Genomic DNA, 17,805 nt, shown 5'->3' on the forward strand with positions numbered 1-17,805 from the left:
GTACATAATTCTCAGTAAACTTCACTGGTTCAATTACTGTGTGCTATGGATTTTAAAAAAATCTGTATTGCAGACATTGTATAATATGGCAATGTTTGTTTTGTTTTTATTAGAAGCAAACTATCAAAGCATTTGAGAGTTGTCTTCCTACGTATCTACATTTTAGCTTGAGGGAAGGCATATGTCAATAATAGTAACAATTATAGCAATGCAATATAGAGGAAAACTGTAAAGCGGCAAATACTTATCCGTGGCACCTTTATATTAAACAATACAAGTTTCATGTTATTTCACACTGTCAGGGAGACCCGCCTTTACCAACTCAGTGATCCGGTAACATATCAATTAGTCAAACCATATATCGCCTCTAGTTTGTCAGGAAGCCGCTCCTGACTACCTTTTCCTGTCACAAACCACATTCTGTGCCCTTGTGACTTGGAAGTTTCTGTAAGGAGACACACAGGTTTCCAGCCAAAATCTTGCGTCCACCCATCCCTTAGGTTACAGATTTAACTGGTCCCTTCCCCAACACAGGCACATACTCCCACCCCTCTCCTGTCACCGTCTACGTATAAGGTCCATAGAATGCTTATGACTTACTCAATTGCACACCCTCTGCGCTCTCATAGAGAAAATAGTTAATACTTCCCTTCGGGTATTTAAAGGGTTAACATGACCAAGCAATCAACTTCTTCTAAACAGGCAGTGAATTTGTTTAGAGCAATAAAGACAGCACTGATTACATTTTTGAATGTAATATACAAAAAAGGTACAATGCTCACAGATTATAAAAACAATTAATAAAAGATGACATAACATATACAACACAAGATAAAATAAAAAGGACAGTTTTCCGAGTATCTCCTTATATTCGAGTTGTATAATCTGTGCCAAGGGAATTTGGCTTGGAAGATGGGCAGCTTATCAATGTTGATTGATTTCCTAAAAGTCTGACCATATATTATTGTAAGTGGTCTCCTTTCATTAAAGACAATTTTTGCCTGTCCACTCCTACAGGGGATGGTCTTTAGGGGAGGCCTGTGACCGGTTTACAACCATAATTTACATCTTCCCTGTTTAATCCCCAATGCTAAAATGTAACCTATCTTTTCTGGGGTGTGTCACACAACCCAATTTTATCATTAATAAATCCAACACAAATTTATAAATCTACAGATTTGAGAGAGGTTGAGCTGATACTAAATTTCCCTGCCTAACAGACAGGATTCTTTAACGTATGGGCTGTTGTTCATTATACTATTTAAGAATATGTGGTGATCACTAATTATATTTATTGTAAGTGGTGTTTTGGAAATAGAATTATATTTGCCTATATAAAATATAGCAAGCCATCATGTAGACACAACCCATGTCTCCTGGGGTAAGACTCCCTAATAGGTTGGTTCCTTAGGGGCATATTCAATTAGGTTTAAAGGTTGCAGATATGCGCTCCCACCGACAACATGTTACCGCAACATAACGGATTTCCATGCATTCCCCATAGGGTTGCAAGGGATGTTACATTACCGTATTGCCACTTTACACGCTCAGCTGCGCTTATTTAAATATGCCCCTTAAAGTCTCTTTAGGTGCCAAAAACCATTCCAGTACTAGGACATAGCTCACCACATGAAAGCTGTTAATTTCCTCCTTAAGTTAACAATGTTATCTTGTAGTCCTTGGGTCTGCAGAGCTACAAAATAAACACAGGCCAGTATTTCTGGTCTCGCATTTTACACCTTGATTTTGGCCAACAACCCAGTGAGAGCAGGCTTTAGTTTGAAGTCCTTTGCATTGCACCCTAAATTACAAAATGGATTCATTTGTAAGACAGCATTTACTATGCAGTCCATATATATATATATATACACTCTATAATATAAATGCCTAGTGGCGTGTGTTAGTCTGTCTGTGTGTGTGGAAAAAAAAAAAAAACAAGCTGCAGCGCCACCTGCTGGGCGGAGTTATACACTGACCTACTAAATTCTCAGAAAGGGCTGAAATTTGGTATACGAAGATGTTTTTAATTTGTTAGTTTAATTTGTTAATTGTTAAAAGTGTTTATAAAGATTTTAAAAAAATATATATATATTTCTTGAAGGAGAAGTGACCGTTGGGAGTGGTTGGTGGTTGCCGGGGGTGACCGTTGGGAGTGGTTGCCGGGGGTGACTGTGGGGAGTGGTTGGTGGTTGCCGGGGGTGACAGAGTGAGAGGAGTGTGATACTCAGGACCGCTGAGAGAGATCCCTGTGTCTGGATAGATGTGGCGATGAAAATGAAGGATGAGGTGATGGAGAAGAATGATGATGTGGTGACATGTGGACAAAACCACGTTAAAAAAGGACGCTTGCGTCGGGAAGTAACGCTCTTCCCCTGAGGAGGCCTGGGCTATGGCCCAAATGCATGATAAGAACCTTTTTAACACCTTAAGTAGCTTAATTTGACTAGAATGCATGAGTATCATGCACGGGTTAACTTGTGTGTGTGTGTGTGTGTGTGTGTGTATATGTATATATGTATATGTATGTGTATATATATATATATATCTCCTGCATTGTGGTTTATTGTTTAAATTATTACATTTAAATTTGGCTTTGTAATGTTTTTCAGATATTCCAGAAATTCCAGAAAGCATCTCATTTTGTAAAGCACTCCAAATAGCAGATTTCAGCGGGAATCCACTTACAAGGTAATAGCTGAGTAGATGCCCTAATATATAGTTTTGCTTTGACATAATACTTGAACAGGGATAATATGATATTTTACAGCAACACGCTTTGCTTTGAGCCACACACACCCTGTAAACTGCTTTTTGTTGGATATATGTAAAGTGCTTCATGTAGCAACTTGTATGTTTTGGTTTTTGTATACTAGAGGCTTTCTTTTGTTTTCCTATTACACAAAGAGTAATGAGCATTGGTGCTCTGTTGTCCAAACTTTTGAATGTTGGATACTGAGTTCTTTAAACACTACATAACTTTGTGATATGGTTAGTTAGCACTTTTCATTTAATAAGGAGTACCAAGCAATAACTTGAGAAATGTTTTTCAGCAAGATGAATTCTGCAATACAATGGTGTTGTCCATGCAGTTCCTAGTGTTTTGTCACTTTATGGAGCAACTGAGTAATGCCACTTATCTTGATCAGCTTGCTAGATGTAAACCTCATTTGCAAATATACAAAAAATGCACTTTGGCAGGTTTCCTATTTTGTACTCTGGATGTAATTCTGAGAATCCTATAATGCATGTATGGATATTTGCACTTATCTTTGTGTGTGCCAGATGAAATTTTCAGTATTTGTTTCAAAAGGTACACAAATCACAAAATCTACAAAGTGTGTAATATACATTGTAATTAACCTTTGACGGTGTTTGTTTCGTGAGAGCGTATTACTCCTGGCGATGTGTATTCATGTGCTATTAATTCTCATAGGGTTTAGCAAGGTTTATACTGGAGTATCCCAGTCCCCATCCCTTAGTTCTATATATTTTCACTTTATGTTTAAGAACCTGGTCATCTTGTCTTGTTTAGAAAGGTACTGGATGTGAACTGGTTTACTACTCAATAAGTGGTGTAAGTTAAAAAGAGCAAAAGGAGTTATTTGAGAATCTTATCCTAAACATGAATTCTTTTTACTTTGTGTGTGTGTGTGTGTGTGTATATATATATCTATATCTATATATCTAATATATATCTATATCTATATCTATATCTATATCTATATATATCTTTATCGGGAAGAGTTTACTTTTATTGTCTTTTAAATGTTTATTAAAACACATGGTCTAATTTCCCTTTTTAGATAACTTTAACATACAGATTATTTATTTTAGCTTTACCACTAGTAGTAACCTATTAAGGATGTGGCATTTAGTAATGTATGTTTTTTCTTTGTTTTTTCCCCTTTATGTCCAGGTTACCAGAAAGTTTTCCCGACCTAGAAAGCCTTACATGCCTTTCCATTAATGATATCTCGCTGCAGGCACTCCCTGAAAACATTGGAAAGTAAGTATGCCAGTCCCCAGGCTCTGTCTCCCAAAGCGTAGAATTACTTAGTTTCGTTTTCTTTTAATAAAGGTGTACATGTCATAGGTTTAAAGTCCTACATGTGGTTGTGTATTATGTTGTCAGATCCACCGTTAGCATAGTAAATAATGTGCAGTAAAATGGTAATGTCTATATACACAATATGAGACATAACACAACTCTCCATAATAGGCTTCAAAGTAGCCAACAGAAAATATAGTATGTTGGCCTATTACTCTGGCTAAATCAGGGAGGTATCCCTGTCTTAAACTGGACAAAGAAAATACCATGACCATAATGGATGACAGAACGCTTTGGTTAGCCTTTAGAACTTGTCAAATTCTATGGACTACCAGCTAATAGTTATTACTGTATGAATAGGTATTTCATTTTTATTATGGTAACTATGCGATGTGGTGTAGGTGAATGTGGATTTTAACATAAATGAAACCATTACTGATATGCAACATATGCTGCTATGAATGTACCCAGTATGTATAAAGTACCACGCTTCAGCACAGTGCACATATTACCCCTTTAATGCAGCACATTTTAATATTGAAAATGAATACATCCTATGCATAGTAACTAAATATCAGCTGGGTCCTCTAATGAACACTCACCAGAAGAGGTGAAGGATGTGTCTGCTCGTCCCAGAAGGTGTATAGTAAAGCCAAAAATACCACTTTGGTGTGTTATAAAATGGTTAGAAATACCATAAAATGTACACAACCCACGTAGTGCATTCTTTAGGAAGTATCCAGCCGTAATCCTTAGTAGTACAATTCCGTTTTTGTTGGATGGAACAAAACCTCAATGTTTCCAAATGTATTCTTAATATCGGAGTCATCCAGAAAAAGTTATAACATATATACAATTAAGAAAAATAACCTTTCACAATACCACTACAGTATTTGAATGTTTAGTCGAGAAATAAAATTAAATATAAATAAGTTATCCATCTTTATTCATGCTATAAAAATAATACTGATCATATATCTCAACAGTATTAAACCTAGAGATGCTGGGGCTCAGTTCTCGGAGAACTGAACCCACCCAAACTTCGCAGAGCCAGCTCAGTACTTTTGCATGCTCTCAGAAGTGAAAACGAGGCAAAATGTCATTGTGTCGTCGGATCTCGCGAGTTTTGAATTCTAGAAGTGGTTTCTAGAAGCACCGCCCTCCACGGCGATCCAGCGCCATTTCACAGAGACACAGAAGGGGTAGCACAGTTCTTGGCAGACTAGTGCAATTGGGTAGCGTCATATCTAAAACAGAAAGGAGTGGTGGCAGTTTTCTTAAGTCTCCAGTGACATTCTACTGAGTTATAGCTCACACAGAAACAGGAGAGCTCCATTGCTAATTGTCATTGCTGAAATAGAAATAATAGGGCTGTCAATGTTCTTCAAAATCTGCAGTCATATTGTACTGTGCCATAGCTCACCTAGAAATAGGAGAGGTGGCAGTGTTCAGTGCTGAAACCGAAATGCAAATATTATGGCTGGCAGTGTTTTTAAAAGTCTCCAGTGACATTCTACTGTGCCATAGCTCATACAGAAACAGGAGGGGTGGCAGAGCCCTTGTCACTTTCCATTATTCAGTAACATTGTTCTCATCACTCTTCAGTATACAACCACATTGTTCTTGTCACTCTCCAGTATCGGTGCCATTGGTCACACAGAAACAGGGATATCATTGTTCTTGTCACTCTCCATTCTCCGTCATGATGATACTAATCCCTCTACATCATGTGCTAAAGCCTATGTTCAAGTGCACAGTGATTTTAAGTCAGGGAAGCAAAAATGTGAGAAAAAAAAGCTTGTACCTTTTTAAAGAAAAAACACCTCTCTAATAAAGATGAAAGTTTACTGTAGAAAAACATAAAATTGCCAACATGGCATTCTACCCAAAATATTAACAAGCATACCAGCATCAGCTAGCTCCCTTCTCTCAGCTAGATCCTAGCACCTGCAATCTACACTGTCATCATCCCCACACAATAGTAATACATCCGTGCTGGAATCCACCATTGCACACGTCTCTGTACTTTGATGTATTTGCCGGTAGTGGCCTTCCCCGTGGAATTTGTAGTTCATTTTAAGACAGAGCTGTCACGATTTTTGGGCAATTCTTTTTCACCAGACCAAATGTCAGAATGTTGTGCTGACTCATCTGCATCACCACTGGGTGTCTTGGTAAAGCTAATTTTTTTCCTAGCATAAAGCACTTTATATATAACATAGAGCAAGATAGAGCAAACAATATCACCTAGAGTAATCTAATTGCTGTCCAAGGCTCTCTAAAGCTGGGTGCAGAGTACAGATTTTTCAATAATTTATCTTGCCAAACACACGATAAACAACTGTTAGGTAGTTTATTTGTTGTTGTCTCCAGTAACTGAAGACCGTATCTTCACTCATCTCATTATCTTACCCTGCAACATGTCCCCTCTATCCTATTCCATCCCAACTTCTCTGCTCCTTTTCCTGTACTGCATGCCCACCTCTAGCTCACCTCTTTAACCTGTCTCTCTCCACTGGCACATTTCCATCTTCATTTAAACATGCACTCATCTCACCAATTCTAAAGATACCATCTCTCGGTTCAGCCTCTCTCCATCTACCGCCCTATTTCTCTCCTCCTGTTTGCCTCCAAACTACTTGAGCGATTAGTATACAAATGCCTGTCTCACTCCATTCTTGACTCTGCAATCCATCCCCACTATTACAATGAATATTTAGATGTTCCACCTTATCCCCGATAATACTATTCACACTAATGGACCCTCACAACTCTCCCAATCTCCACTCTAAGCCACAACCGCTCCTCTTGTATCAGCTCACTTAGAATGTAAGCTCTCTAATGAGCAGGGTACTCAATACCCTTTGCTTTCAGTCTGCATTTATTTTGTCTCCCTTGTATGTCCTTGTTTTATGTATGTCCTGTTTCCCCTACTGTATGGAGCTGCAGAGCACTGTGGTGCCTTGCAAATCTACGATAATAGTAATAATAATATTAGGCCCAACATCGCATTAGTGTGTACATTATCACGTTCATGTTTTATTGTACCAAAGCACATCATAAAATTTGATTTTGTAAACTGACTAAAAATCTCTATAAATGACGGAACGATGTAAGGCAAATTCTGAAGTGTGTATGCACACTCTATAGAGATCTGCCTACACTGCTGGTTGTGAGTGTCCTGATCTCTTCAGCAGATGGTTGACACATGTAGAGTACAGATCTGAAGGTAAATTGTGTGTGTACAAGTACATCTGTATGTTAATTGCAATTTTCAGTCTTTGGTACAATCGTTACAGAAATCACATCTGCAGTAGTTTTCTGTAGTATGTACCCAGCTTTAGTGTGTAAAGGTCCACTACATCTCTGATTCCAAATAAATGAAATGGGAAGAGAAACAATCTGACCTTTTCATATTTTGAAATACTGGATAAATGACACTGCCTGTATTTAAACATATTGCATATGCAAATACTGTTATCTGTATCCCTTTGTGCTTTTTGTTCACAGAAAATATATTTTTTTACCACTTATTTGTTAGTCAGACATATGACTCTCAGAATCTGTGCACTTTGTATTCATCACATTCAACCATAGTGTACCAGTATCTAAATTGTGTACCTTTTTTGTCTTCTGTGCATTTTTTTATTTTTTTTTTAAACATTTACTCATTGTTCTAAAATGTGAGGTTGCGAAAGATTAATGCAGATTATACCTTTTGGGATAATGTCTGACTTTTTGTGCTCCATTTAGTCCTATATAAAGCCCTGTAAAATCAGTGTTACTATAGTGACGTTGACAAAAGCTTAGCATGTGAAGTGAAGTAAAGGAAAGACTTAGTGGCTTATTGTCCTCTTTGATGGCTGGTATGCTGTAGTTGGGAATTTTAAACATGTAAAATAATTTTTGTGGACATGCTCTAACTGTATATTTTCACTTCAGTCTGATGCCGTTTGCAAGCGGGGCCTCCTTCCAAAGAGAGTAAAAGTGGAACGCCTTAGCACATCCGCATTACCATAAACCAATAAAGGGTGTGTCTTTAATTCCACACGCTTCCTGGTTTGTCAGTTGCTATCATGGTTCAACACCCTATAAAGTAATTTATTACCTGCATAATTATTACAACTTTTCAAGTTTTCTGACAACATTGCTGGTTCAGTCTAATTCTTGCATTTAAATAAGCCATGAGTAAGGGTCATCAGGAGTGTCTTTATTTAAGGTGTTATGCTTACACTTTGTTTTTTTATTATTATTTTTATTACATTGGCGCAGAAGACATCCTATTGAAAGGACATGCCGGTACCAGTCATTTTTAATTATGGTATGTGTTTTCAATGTGGGGAAAAAAAATGCAAAAGTGCACTTGGAACCATTGTTTAGATGCATGTTGTATGGTTTAAATATTATTAATAAAAGAGCTGCCTGCATTGAGCCTAATTGAAATGAAAGTTTTAGAATGAGTAGTTCAGGTGTATCTGGATCTTAAAAGCCAACCTAGTAACAATAAATACAACTCCACCTTTGCCAACAGCCTCCATCAGCAAGTACTTATGTTTTATTCCAATTCATATTACCAGTGTGTATTTATATTTTGTATTGGATGTTTATGGATTCTAATGCCCAATACTAGTAAATAAACCGATTTTGGTTCAACTATCCTGCTCACGAGTGCATACTCTTGGACGATGTTGCTTTACACTGGCTTGGTGAGGTGAGTGGCTTTATAACATGTCAAAATAATAATGGATAAACTTGTCTACACCAAAGGCTATCTTGGCTGAGGAAACACTTTTGTTCCTTATGGCAACATCTGCAAAATAACCTAGTACATAAAAGAATGTTGTGATATAATCTGGAGTAAAGTAATTTGAAAATACAAAAAATAAATTTCTTCCCCACACCTCGGGCCCATTTCTTTCAAAGAAGAAGTAGATTATATTTAATGCTTTTATAATAAAGTTTAAACAACTTACTATGTTGCTCAATTAATTTTAAAATCCTTATGAAAGTAGTCTATTACTTCCTGGTGTCATTGAAGAAAAATTGTCTCCTTTATTTACACTTTCTATACGATCTGGATAAGACTTAAAGAAAATTTGGCCAAAATGTCACTTAATTCTATGCTTTCTGCTACGAATTGTGATGTTTATTACTAGAGTTCTTCTGCTGTCCCTGGTGTGCTGATCCCAGTTAAAAATAAACAAAATTTTTTAAAAAATTGCTTGGGGGGATATGGATGTTAATTGTTTTAGCAAAGGCAAGACTACCTACACAAGCTCACATTGCCCACATCTGTGTTACTAACTGAGCTAGGCATAGGGTTACGTGATTCCTGTACAGGCAGTTTATGCATTGTAGATTATATATAAGTTATGGCACAGAGAACTGTGTACTGCAGCCATGGTACACTACTGGTTTTCTATAATGTCAGTTCTCCCCAGGACCTAGGGTGCTCCACCTGGCTGCTTTTACTTGCCACCCAGCTCTTGGAGTCAGATGGCGCACATCTCGGGCATACTGTGCCTGCACTACTGTGACTGGCATCAGAGATCCCTCCCACTCATTCAGTGTGATGGTACCATACAGGGCAATCCTGCATGCACCCCTGGACAGATATCTGAGTAGTTTGTGTATGCAGAGGAGTTAGACTTAGCCAGACAGAAAGATCAGAGGTGAGAGATTCTCAGAGGTGCCCAAACATATATCTTAGTGATATATAATTTACTTCTGGGAAAACTGTGTCATTATGGGAATCAATCTGACTTAACTGAAAGTCTAAATTCCTAACCATTTCTTGTATGCTCTTCAACCCCCACCTTCTCAATGTGTACTCCTCATACGCCAAATCCTGAACTTGTAAGTAGGGATTCTGGTTTTATTTCCTATTTTATTTTTTGAAACTTATATGCAACCTATCGTATGTCTGTCTATTATCTTTTTGTAAATAAGCCTTGGAAATATTTTTCAGATCAAATATATTTAATCTAGTGTATTTCTCCGTTATTCTTTGTGAATTTACGAAGCCCCAAGGAGGCGCATGTTACATGTGTATGTGATTTAAGTGTGAAACTTTAATAAGTGGTTTTGGTGAATGTAAGGACACCATAATCCTTTGTGGTGGCAGAAAAGGTGTATTCTTTGTTAATTAACTAAGGTGATGCCAGTAACAGCCAGCTGCTCAGATTGCTGTATCTGGGACAGGCTGGGCGTTCGTGACAGAGCTCTAAAGGGCATATGGACTGTTTTGGTTGAGTGGGCATTGCTAGTAGGTTGAGGGTTATTTTTGGGTGAGTGGGGTGTTTGAGTAGCAGGTGTGATGTGTTCTAAGGGCATGTAGTCTTTCTTTCTTTTTTTTCTTTCTCATATATTATTTAATTTATTACTGAGATGATAAGAATAATGTGCAGCCCTTTTGAAGGTTAGAGGGCCATACAGGCACCCTCTGTAGTGTATCAGGTTGCCCATCATTGGTTTAGAGCAGTGTTTTCCAATCCTGGTCCCTCAGGGACCTCTAACACTGTATATTTGCAATATCTCTTTGCTGGAGCACAGGTGTATTCATTACTGACTAACACATTTGGTATAATTATTTCACTTGCGACCTGGAAAACCTGCACTGTTAGGGGTCCTTGAGGACTGAATTTGGGAAACACTGGTTTAGAGGGTGGGTTCAAATTCAGAGACCTAGATGTCCCAGAAAAATAGAAAGATCATACTGCTGTGTATTTAAGGGGTTGCAGGGACAAGTGCAGGCTTTTTATAGGGTATTTTTGAACTTTGACCAAATAGTTAAGGTACTTGATAATTATACGGTCGCCACTTACCACGGTGGGTGGGCTGTGCATCAATCTGCCTTATTTTCTGTGCTGCTCTCTGGTATATCTTATTATTTTTGGATAGAAGATATTTTATTTGTTCTTCATCCTGTACTTCACCTGTGTGCTGCCTACCTTTTTCACAATGTCTTTAAACAGCTAGCAGGTTGTGGTGTGCATCCCAGGAGGAAGGAGAGGTGGATTAGTCAGCAGTGCCGGCTGGGGGCTGTGCACCTGGCTGTGCTCACTTAAAAACCAGGGGCCTGATTCATTAAGGATCTTAAATGAAGAGGATTCTTATTTCAGTCTCCTGGACAAAACCATGTTACAATGCAAGGGGTGCAAATGAGTGTTCTGTTTTGCACATAAGTTAAATACTGCCTGTTTTTTCATGTAGCACACAAATACTTGATAGCTTATTTGTACACTAAAAGTTAAAGTTGTGTGTGCTATATGAAAAAACAGGCAGTATTTAACTTATGTGCAAAACAGAACACTCATTTGCACCCCTTGCAATGTAACATGGTTTTGTCCAGGAGACTGCAATAAGAATCCTTTTCATTTAAGATCCATAATGCATTAGGCCCCAGGTAACTGAATCCCTGGAATCACAGGTGGGTGGAGTTTAATCAGAGTGGCTCATCCGTTTCAAGTGGTGCTGGTATAATTATCAAATATAATTAACAAGTACAATATTAAAATGCTATGTATATGTATGCTATGATACTATCTTATTGTAATCCGTATATCTAGTCTAGAGGTGAATTTGGGCACTATTCAACCCTTCTTGTTCTCATCATCATCATTTATTTATATAGCATCACTGATTCCGCTGCGTTGAAAGAGAACTCATTCACATCAGTCCCTGCCCCATTGGAGCTTACACACACAGACAGAGAGAAAGAGACTAGAGTCAATTTTAATAGCAGCCAATTAACCTACTAGTAGGTTTTTGGAGTGTGGGAGAAAACCGGAGCAAACACAGGGAGAACATACAAACTTTACACAGATAAGGCCATGGTCTGGAATTGAACTCATGACCCCAGTGCTGAGAGGCAGAAGTGCTAACCACTTAGCCACCTTATGCTAGGACCCATCACCTTGTATATTTATAAAATTGCCATGTCTAATCCTGTATGATTTATGGGCTTAGGAATGCTAATGTTTTCTTATCTACAATTTTTATTCTTGGGTTGTAACTATATTTAATGATTTTTCATTATCCCTCCTGACCCTCATAACAGCAGCCGATGCCATCTGAGAGGAACATCACCATCCTGTTGAACCCAACTAAATACTTGTTTGCAGTTTTCAGGCCTCTGCACTGGAGGAATAATCAGACTTCTTAAGCTGGTTTCTCGAAGGGCTTACTAGCATACTGCTAATCAGGGTGTTTGTTATGGATCGTCTCTCTTTATGAACCTTTCATATATTGGGGTTGACTTGATTCCAACTGTTACAGAAACATAAGCACAAAGGGTTTTTCATATGAGATTGTTTGGTAGCTGGATTTATATTCCACAACAATAGGAGTAGGGCTATCGTAATCTGGGACACACATATGGAGTGGATGTTTGGCAATTAAAGGAAATATGAACTGAAGTTTGCTCATAGCAAAATAGAGTAAAGCATATAAATAAACTTATTAGTGCTTACATTGTTTAATTTGAAGTCATCATGAGTATTAGAAAATACTTGGCAGTACACATTCGGTTAGGAAGCATTTGTCAAACCCAGATTCATGAGTCATCACTCCAGAGAATGTTTGTTTCCAATGTGCTTTACTCCACTCCAATCAATGTATAGCATTGCACATGGTGACCATGAAGCTCCTGACAAACCATTCTTGTGCTGACATCACTTTCAGAGGCAGTTTGAAACTCTGTACTGAGTGTTACGGAGGACAGACTATTTGTACACTAAAGCACTTGGCAGCCCCATTCTGTGAGCTTGACAGCTAAGCTGCTGTTGCTGCTAATATTGTACACTTCACAATAACAGCACTTAGTTGACTGGGATAGCTCTAGCAGAGCAGAAATATAACAAGCTTACTTGTTGGAAAGGTGGCATCCTATGCTAAAAGTCACAACTCTTCATTACACACATTCTACTGCTAATGTTTACATGGCTGAATACTTGGTTTTATGCTCCTGTTAGCAATGGGTGGGCCTGAAATGGCCAAACACTAATTAGAAGAGGTGTCCACATACTTTTGGCCATGCAGTGTGTTGTTAATGTTTGTATTTGTGTATAATATATCTTAATATTATACAGAGAGAGACACAGGTTAATTCCTAGGTAGATTATCATCAACAGCTATTTTATATAGCGCCACTGATTCTGCAGCGCTGAACAGAGAGAGAGAGAGAGAGAGACTGTCTGTGTGTATGTTACGGAATTTAGACTGTTAGATCCAATGGGACAGGGACTGATGTGAGAGAGTTCTAAGGTCCATTTAATAGCTGCTAATTAACCTACTTGTGTGTTTTTGGAGTGTGGGAGGAAACCGGAGCATACAAACTCCACATAGATAAGGCCATGGTCAGGAATCAAACTCATGACCACAGTGCTGTGAGGTAGAAGTGCTAACCATTAAGCCACCATGCTGCCAGTGGTTACAAAATATCAACACCCTCTATGAAGAAAACCATACTTTGGCACTAAGGAACTTGTTTGTCCTAGAGACCTCTGAAGTGGTCAGTACACAGCCATGAACTTTGAAGCGACCTATAAATGAGACACTGTCCGTACCTGTACTCTACTCCTGTTTTGTTTTTTTGTTTGTTTTTTACTTTGTTGTGGACCTTGTTTTTTTACTTGGAATATATAATTATTTTGTAGTACAATATATATGTTCATGTATATACAGTGGTACATACATTATTTATCTTAAAATACGAGAGGTATTCCTTTTTATTTTGTTATCATTAATTCACATGGTGCAAGAGTATATCAAAATATTATATTATGATTTACATCTCTGGAGTCCAGATGAATACTAACATTTAAATTGATATTACGGAAAATTTGTGTGTAATAAATCTACTTGCCAATTATCTCTTAAGAAGTTCTCATTGGATATAGATTAATTCACATTTTCAAAGTATCTAGGAAGATAGAACTTATTTCAATCTCACCAATCTTTCCATTAAAATAAATACCTGGTATAAACTAAGGCTGGGTACACACTACATGTTTTTCAGCCAAACACCCGAAAACCAACCAGTCGGTCAGATAGAGCAGTAGTGTACTCTTACATGATCACCGATAGTCGTTCCAAAGCATGTATTGTCTGTTCATTTGGTTAGTCAGCAAAACTGAAAATCTTGTTCCAACTGCCTTCTGATCCTGCAGTGTGTAGGACATCATGACCAATTGCTTGACTGACTGCCGATCATTCTTCAAACAGCAACTTTGTGCATGTGTCCCACATGGTGCAGTATTGGAATGTCAGTCAAATAGAAATAAAGTGCTTTTAATGTAGAAGCAACAGTAGACCTGTCTTAAACCTTTCATATGACATGAATATGTTCCTGTATGCAATGTGTTCTTACCACAAATGAAAATACATATTCTCTATACCGTATCATGTATTTCCTGTATGTAATTACTTTTAAAATTCAATGACATATTTTTATATTTGTGAATTGATGTTTTATTATAGACAGTAAAACATGTATGTGTGTAGAATATTGTTAACGTTATGGCTGTGTAGGAAGCAATTTATATAGATGGGTATTGCATATATTTTTTACCGGTGATATTCAGTTCTTTTATTTAAATTTATTTGGCATATCACTGCAGAGAGCCCATATATAGTCTGTGTGTACGGAGTCGCAACCTTTTGAGCCGATGTTGTGCATGACAAATCGCTTCACTTGTGAAAATATTGTTTAAAACGTGTATAGTGTGTACACGTGAATCAACCGACCAATCAGAACTTTAGTTGTAGGTACAGTCATTGTAGATGACACATTGGTCGGAAAATTCTGTAGTGTGTACCCAGCCTAAGCAAACCGGTTTTGATATCCCCTTTTATTCAAGATTGTTCCAAACTGCAATTCATTTAGCATAATTTTACATCACGCATTCTTGTTTAGTCACAAGTGTTAAATAGTTATAGGCATGTTAAACTGTCTTTTTCTAGTTATTTGTTAAATACTACCTCTGGGAATGCAATATAAAATACACATTGCTGCTTTCAAAAACAATTTAAATTACAGTGTGTGGACGGTAATGTTTCAACAAATACTGCTACCATATAAAAGCAGAATCACACAGCTTGCATCTCATTCATGTAATTTGAAATGTAAAATGCAAAGTTAATCTTAATGTTGGAGGAAACCATAACTTGTTAGTGTGACATTTTTGTTATAAAGCAGCAATTTTTTCCCAAGGTTTTTTTTCCAACTTTTTGTTATTTTAATATGAAGCTGGTACTTTTTCCAAAAGGTTCTGCTATAACAGTGTTACTTTGCAAAATTTGAGGTGGGGGAGCATGCTATGGCTTCCACTGCAAAAATAAATAAATAACGATCACAAATGGATGCATTTGATTTCTAATTCCACATAGGAGTGTGTCAAGAAGTTGCTCTGTGGTCATATGATGCCAAACGAGGAATTGGTGATGAGGTGTGCCCACTAAGAGTTTTATAGTTGAAAAGCCACTTTGCTCACTGTCATGTGACCTGACCATTCAGTGTCCTGTAATTACCATGTCAACCACAAACTATAAATTGTTGAACAATGAACAAAACATTGTACTGTAAATTCTTAAAACTTTTTTTATATGCTTAGGTACCCGTTCCCCTAGCTGGAGCACCAGGGATCTGCAGGCTCTGTAATGCAGAACAAGCAAGTCCATTTTGGACAAGATATAATTGTCTTGATTGCTGCTTGCGATTGGTCATTGACCAGACATGTAAGATGATCAGAGGGGGTGGGGGTTGCTACATGGTTTTCCCGGAGCTCCAGCTATGGGGAAGGACATATTTGCACATTTCTAATTAGGTTGTTATACAGCTTCAAAGATATCCACAGTAGTTTATGTTCAATATGCCATTGTATCTAAGCAGATTGGTCAAATGTTTGTACTATAAATTGAAAAACATTGGTGTTCTGCAACACTATTGTAAAGCCAAGGCTGCATGTACGCTGCAGCGTGTCATAGAACTTTAAAGAGGTCTTTTTCCCCATATGATTTTGTCACCTAGTACATATTACATTTTGTTACCAAGCAGTTCTACAAAAGAAGTGAATAAATGCTTTTCTATTAATTGTCTTTATGTGCTGCAAACAAAGTCGAAACAATTTAATTTCATTAGGTATATGCAAATCATACCCAAGAAAATTGATTAGTGTAAAAGCAGTTGTAAGATATAGTCACCAAGTAACCAAAAACAGCTAGAGAAACCACAGGAATTAATCACTATATTAAGCTGGCATGGAATATTCATAAATCCTAAACTAATCGTTTTAATGGGATTTTTAAACCTTTCCCTAATTACAAGAATAATGTATACAAATAATATGTTGATTGGTCAGGAAAGTAACTAACAAAATTTACAGATTAAAGATGGTGGTATAGAACAAGACACATTCATATTAAAAGCAATAATCTGTTAATAGTCTGGGGTATTGCCACCACAGTTACAATACAATTAGAAGAATCCCAAACTAGTAATAAGGATAAATTCAAAAAGTATCCCTATTTATTGATTTATCGTATTGGAAATCTAAACATACAGTAGGTTTAAAAAGTTGCCATATGCAGGTGTTTGTGATGGAAAACCTGAAATCAAGGTAAATTGTCAGACCTCTTTCCTTCTCTTGTTCTTGCAACCAACACAATGCAAGTGATATGTACATAGACAACTTTTAGGAAAAAGAAGTTAAAATAAAGAACCAACACTACCCTGGCTGTATAATTGTACACACCCTTTCTTTGTGGGTATGTAGCTTTGTTCAAAGTTAACAAATCACATTAAAAATGTTGGACCTTTAGATTATCGCCACGTTACAGCACCTCCCAGAGTGAGAATGAATTTCCAGATTGCCGTACACTAGCCCAGCCCCCTCCATACTGTTCTCTATGGGAAGGGTGGCACGGTTAGAGTTTGTCAGTGAGAACAGCATGCTGAGTGACAGGTGGTGCTGGAGTAAATGAATCGTGCTGCATCTGTACTTCATATTTTCTGGAAATACTTAAACATTCACTGTGTTCTGAGCATTATTTTACATTTTTTTTCTGTATTTGTTATTTTGTGACTAAACTGTTTTTGTTTTGGGTTTTTTCAGCTTAACAAACCTAGCTTCATTGGAATTGAGAGAAAATTTGTTGACCTATTTACCAGAGTAAGTTTAATGCCTTTTAACTGCTGGGAACTATATGTTTCTGTTCTCTTACATAGTTTACATTCAAAAATAAATTCCTGTATACAAATGAAGATATGATCAACCACCATTTATTTATTTTTGCTTTGTAATTAACTCATAGCTGTCAAATTGTGACTGTTCCTGATGAATATATACTTCAATAAATAAGTTGTGGAACTGTCACTCCTCCACAATTATATAGTCATAAATAATTTTGAACAGCTTCGCTTCTTTAAAACACTGTTGTGGATCTCATTAAAGGCCACGTTCAAGTAGTGTCATGTTTAAGTCCTCTTCAGTAATTATGTTTGGCTTTAAATAATTAGAACATTTCCATAAACTTGAATATAGAAGAGTTAGGATCTTAAGATCGGAGCATCACAGAGTATTCAACAGAACTATCATATTTGTTGAAGCATATTTTAGCATTTGAGCTCTTCAGAAGTGTTTTATTAGACTTGCAGTTTCTGAATACTATATAATGTGCATTCAATTTTACTAGTATACAGCTAGCTATAAATACATTTTAGAAGGCTTGGAGACTCCCATTCCCAATTATCTACATAC

The 17,805-nt window shown here is 37.2% G+C and overlaps 1 protein-coding gene across 1 annotated transcript in view; it reads left to right on the top strand.

The window, feature by feature from the left end:
• LRRC1 (leucine rich repeat containing 1) overlaps nt 1-17,805 on the top strand; it is a 111,297-nt gene that overhangs the window by 47,807 nt on the left and 45,685 nt on the right. The window contains exons 3-5 of the mRNA XM_075202510.1: nt 2,610-2,688; nt 3,917-4,006; nt 17,161-17,217. Coding sequence (XP_075058611.1) covers nt 2,610-2,688; nt 3,917-4,006; nt 17,161-17,217 — 226 coding nt within the window. The remainder of the gene's footprint in view (nt 1-2,609; nt 2,689-3,916; nt 4,007-17,160; nt 17,218-17,805) is intronic.

The sequence above is a fragment of the Mixophyes fleayi genome, chromosome 3 (assembly GCF_038048845.1).
Source record: "Mixophyes fleayi isolate aMixFle1 chromosome 3, aMixFle1.hap1, whole genome shotgun sequence".
NCBI lineage: Eukaryota > Metazoa > Chordata > Amphibia > Anura > Limnodynastidae > Mixophyes > Mixophyes fleayi.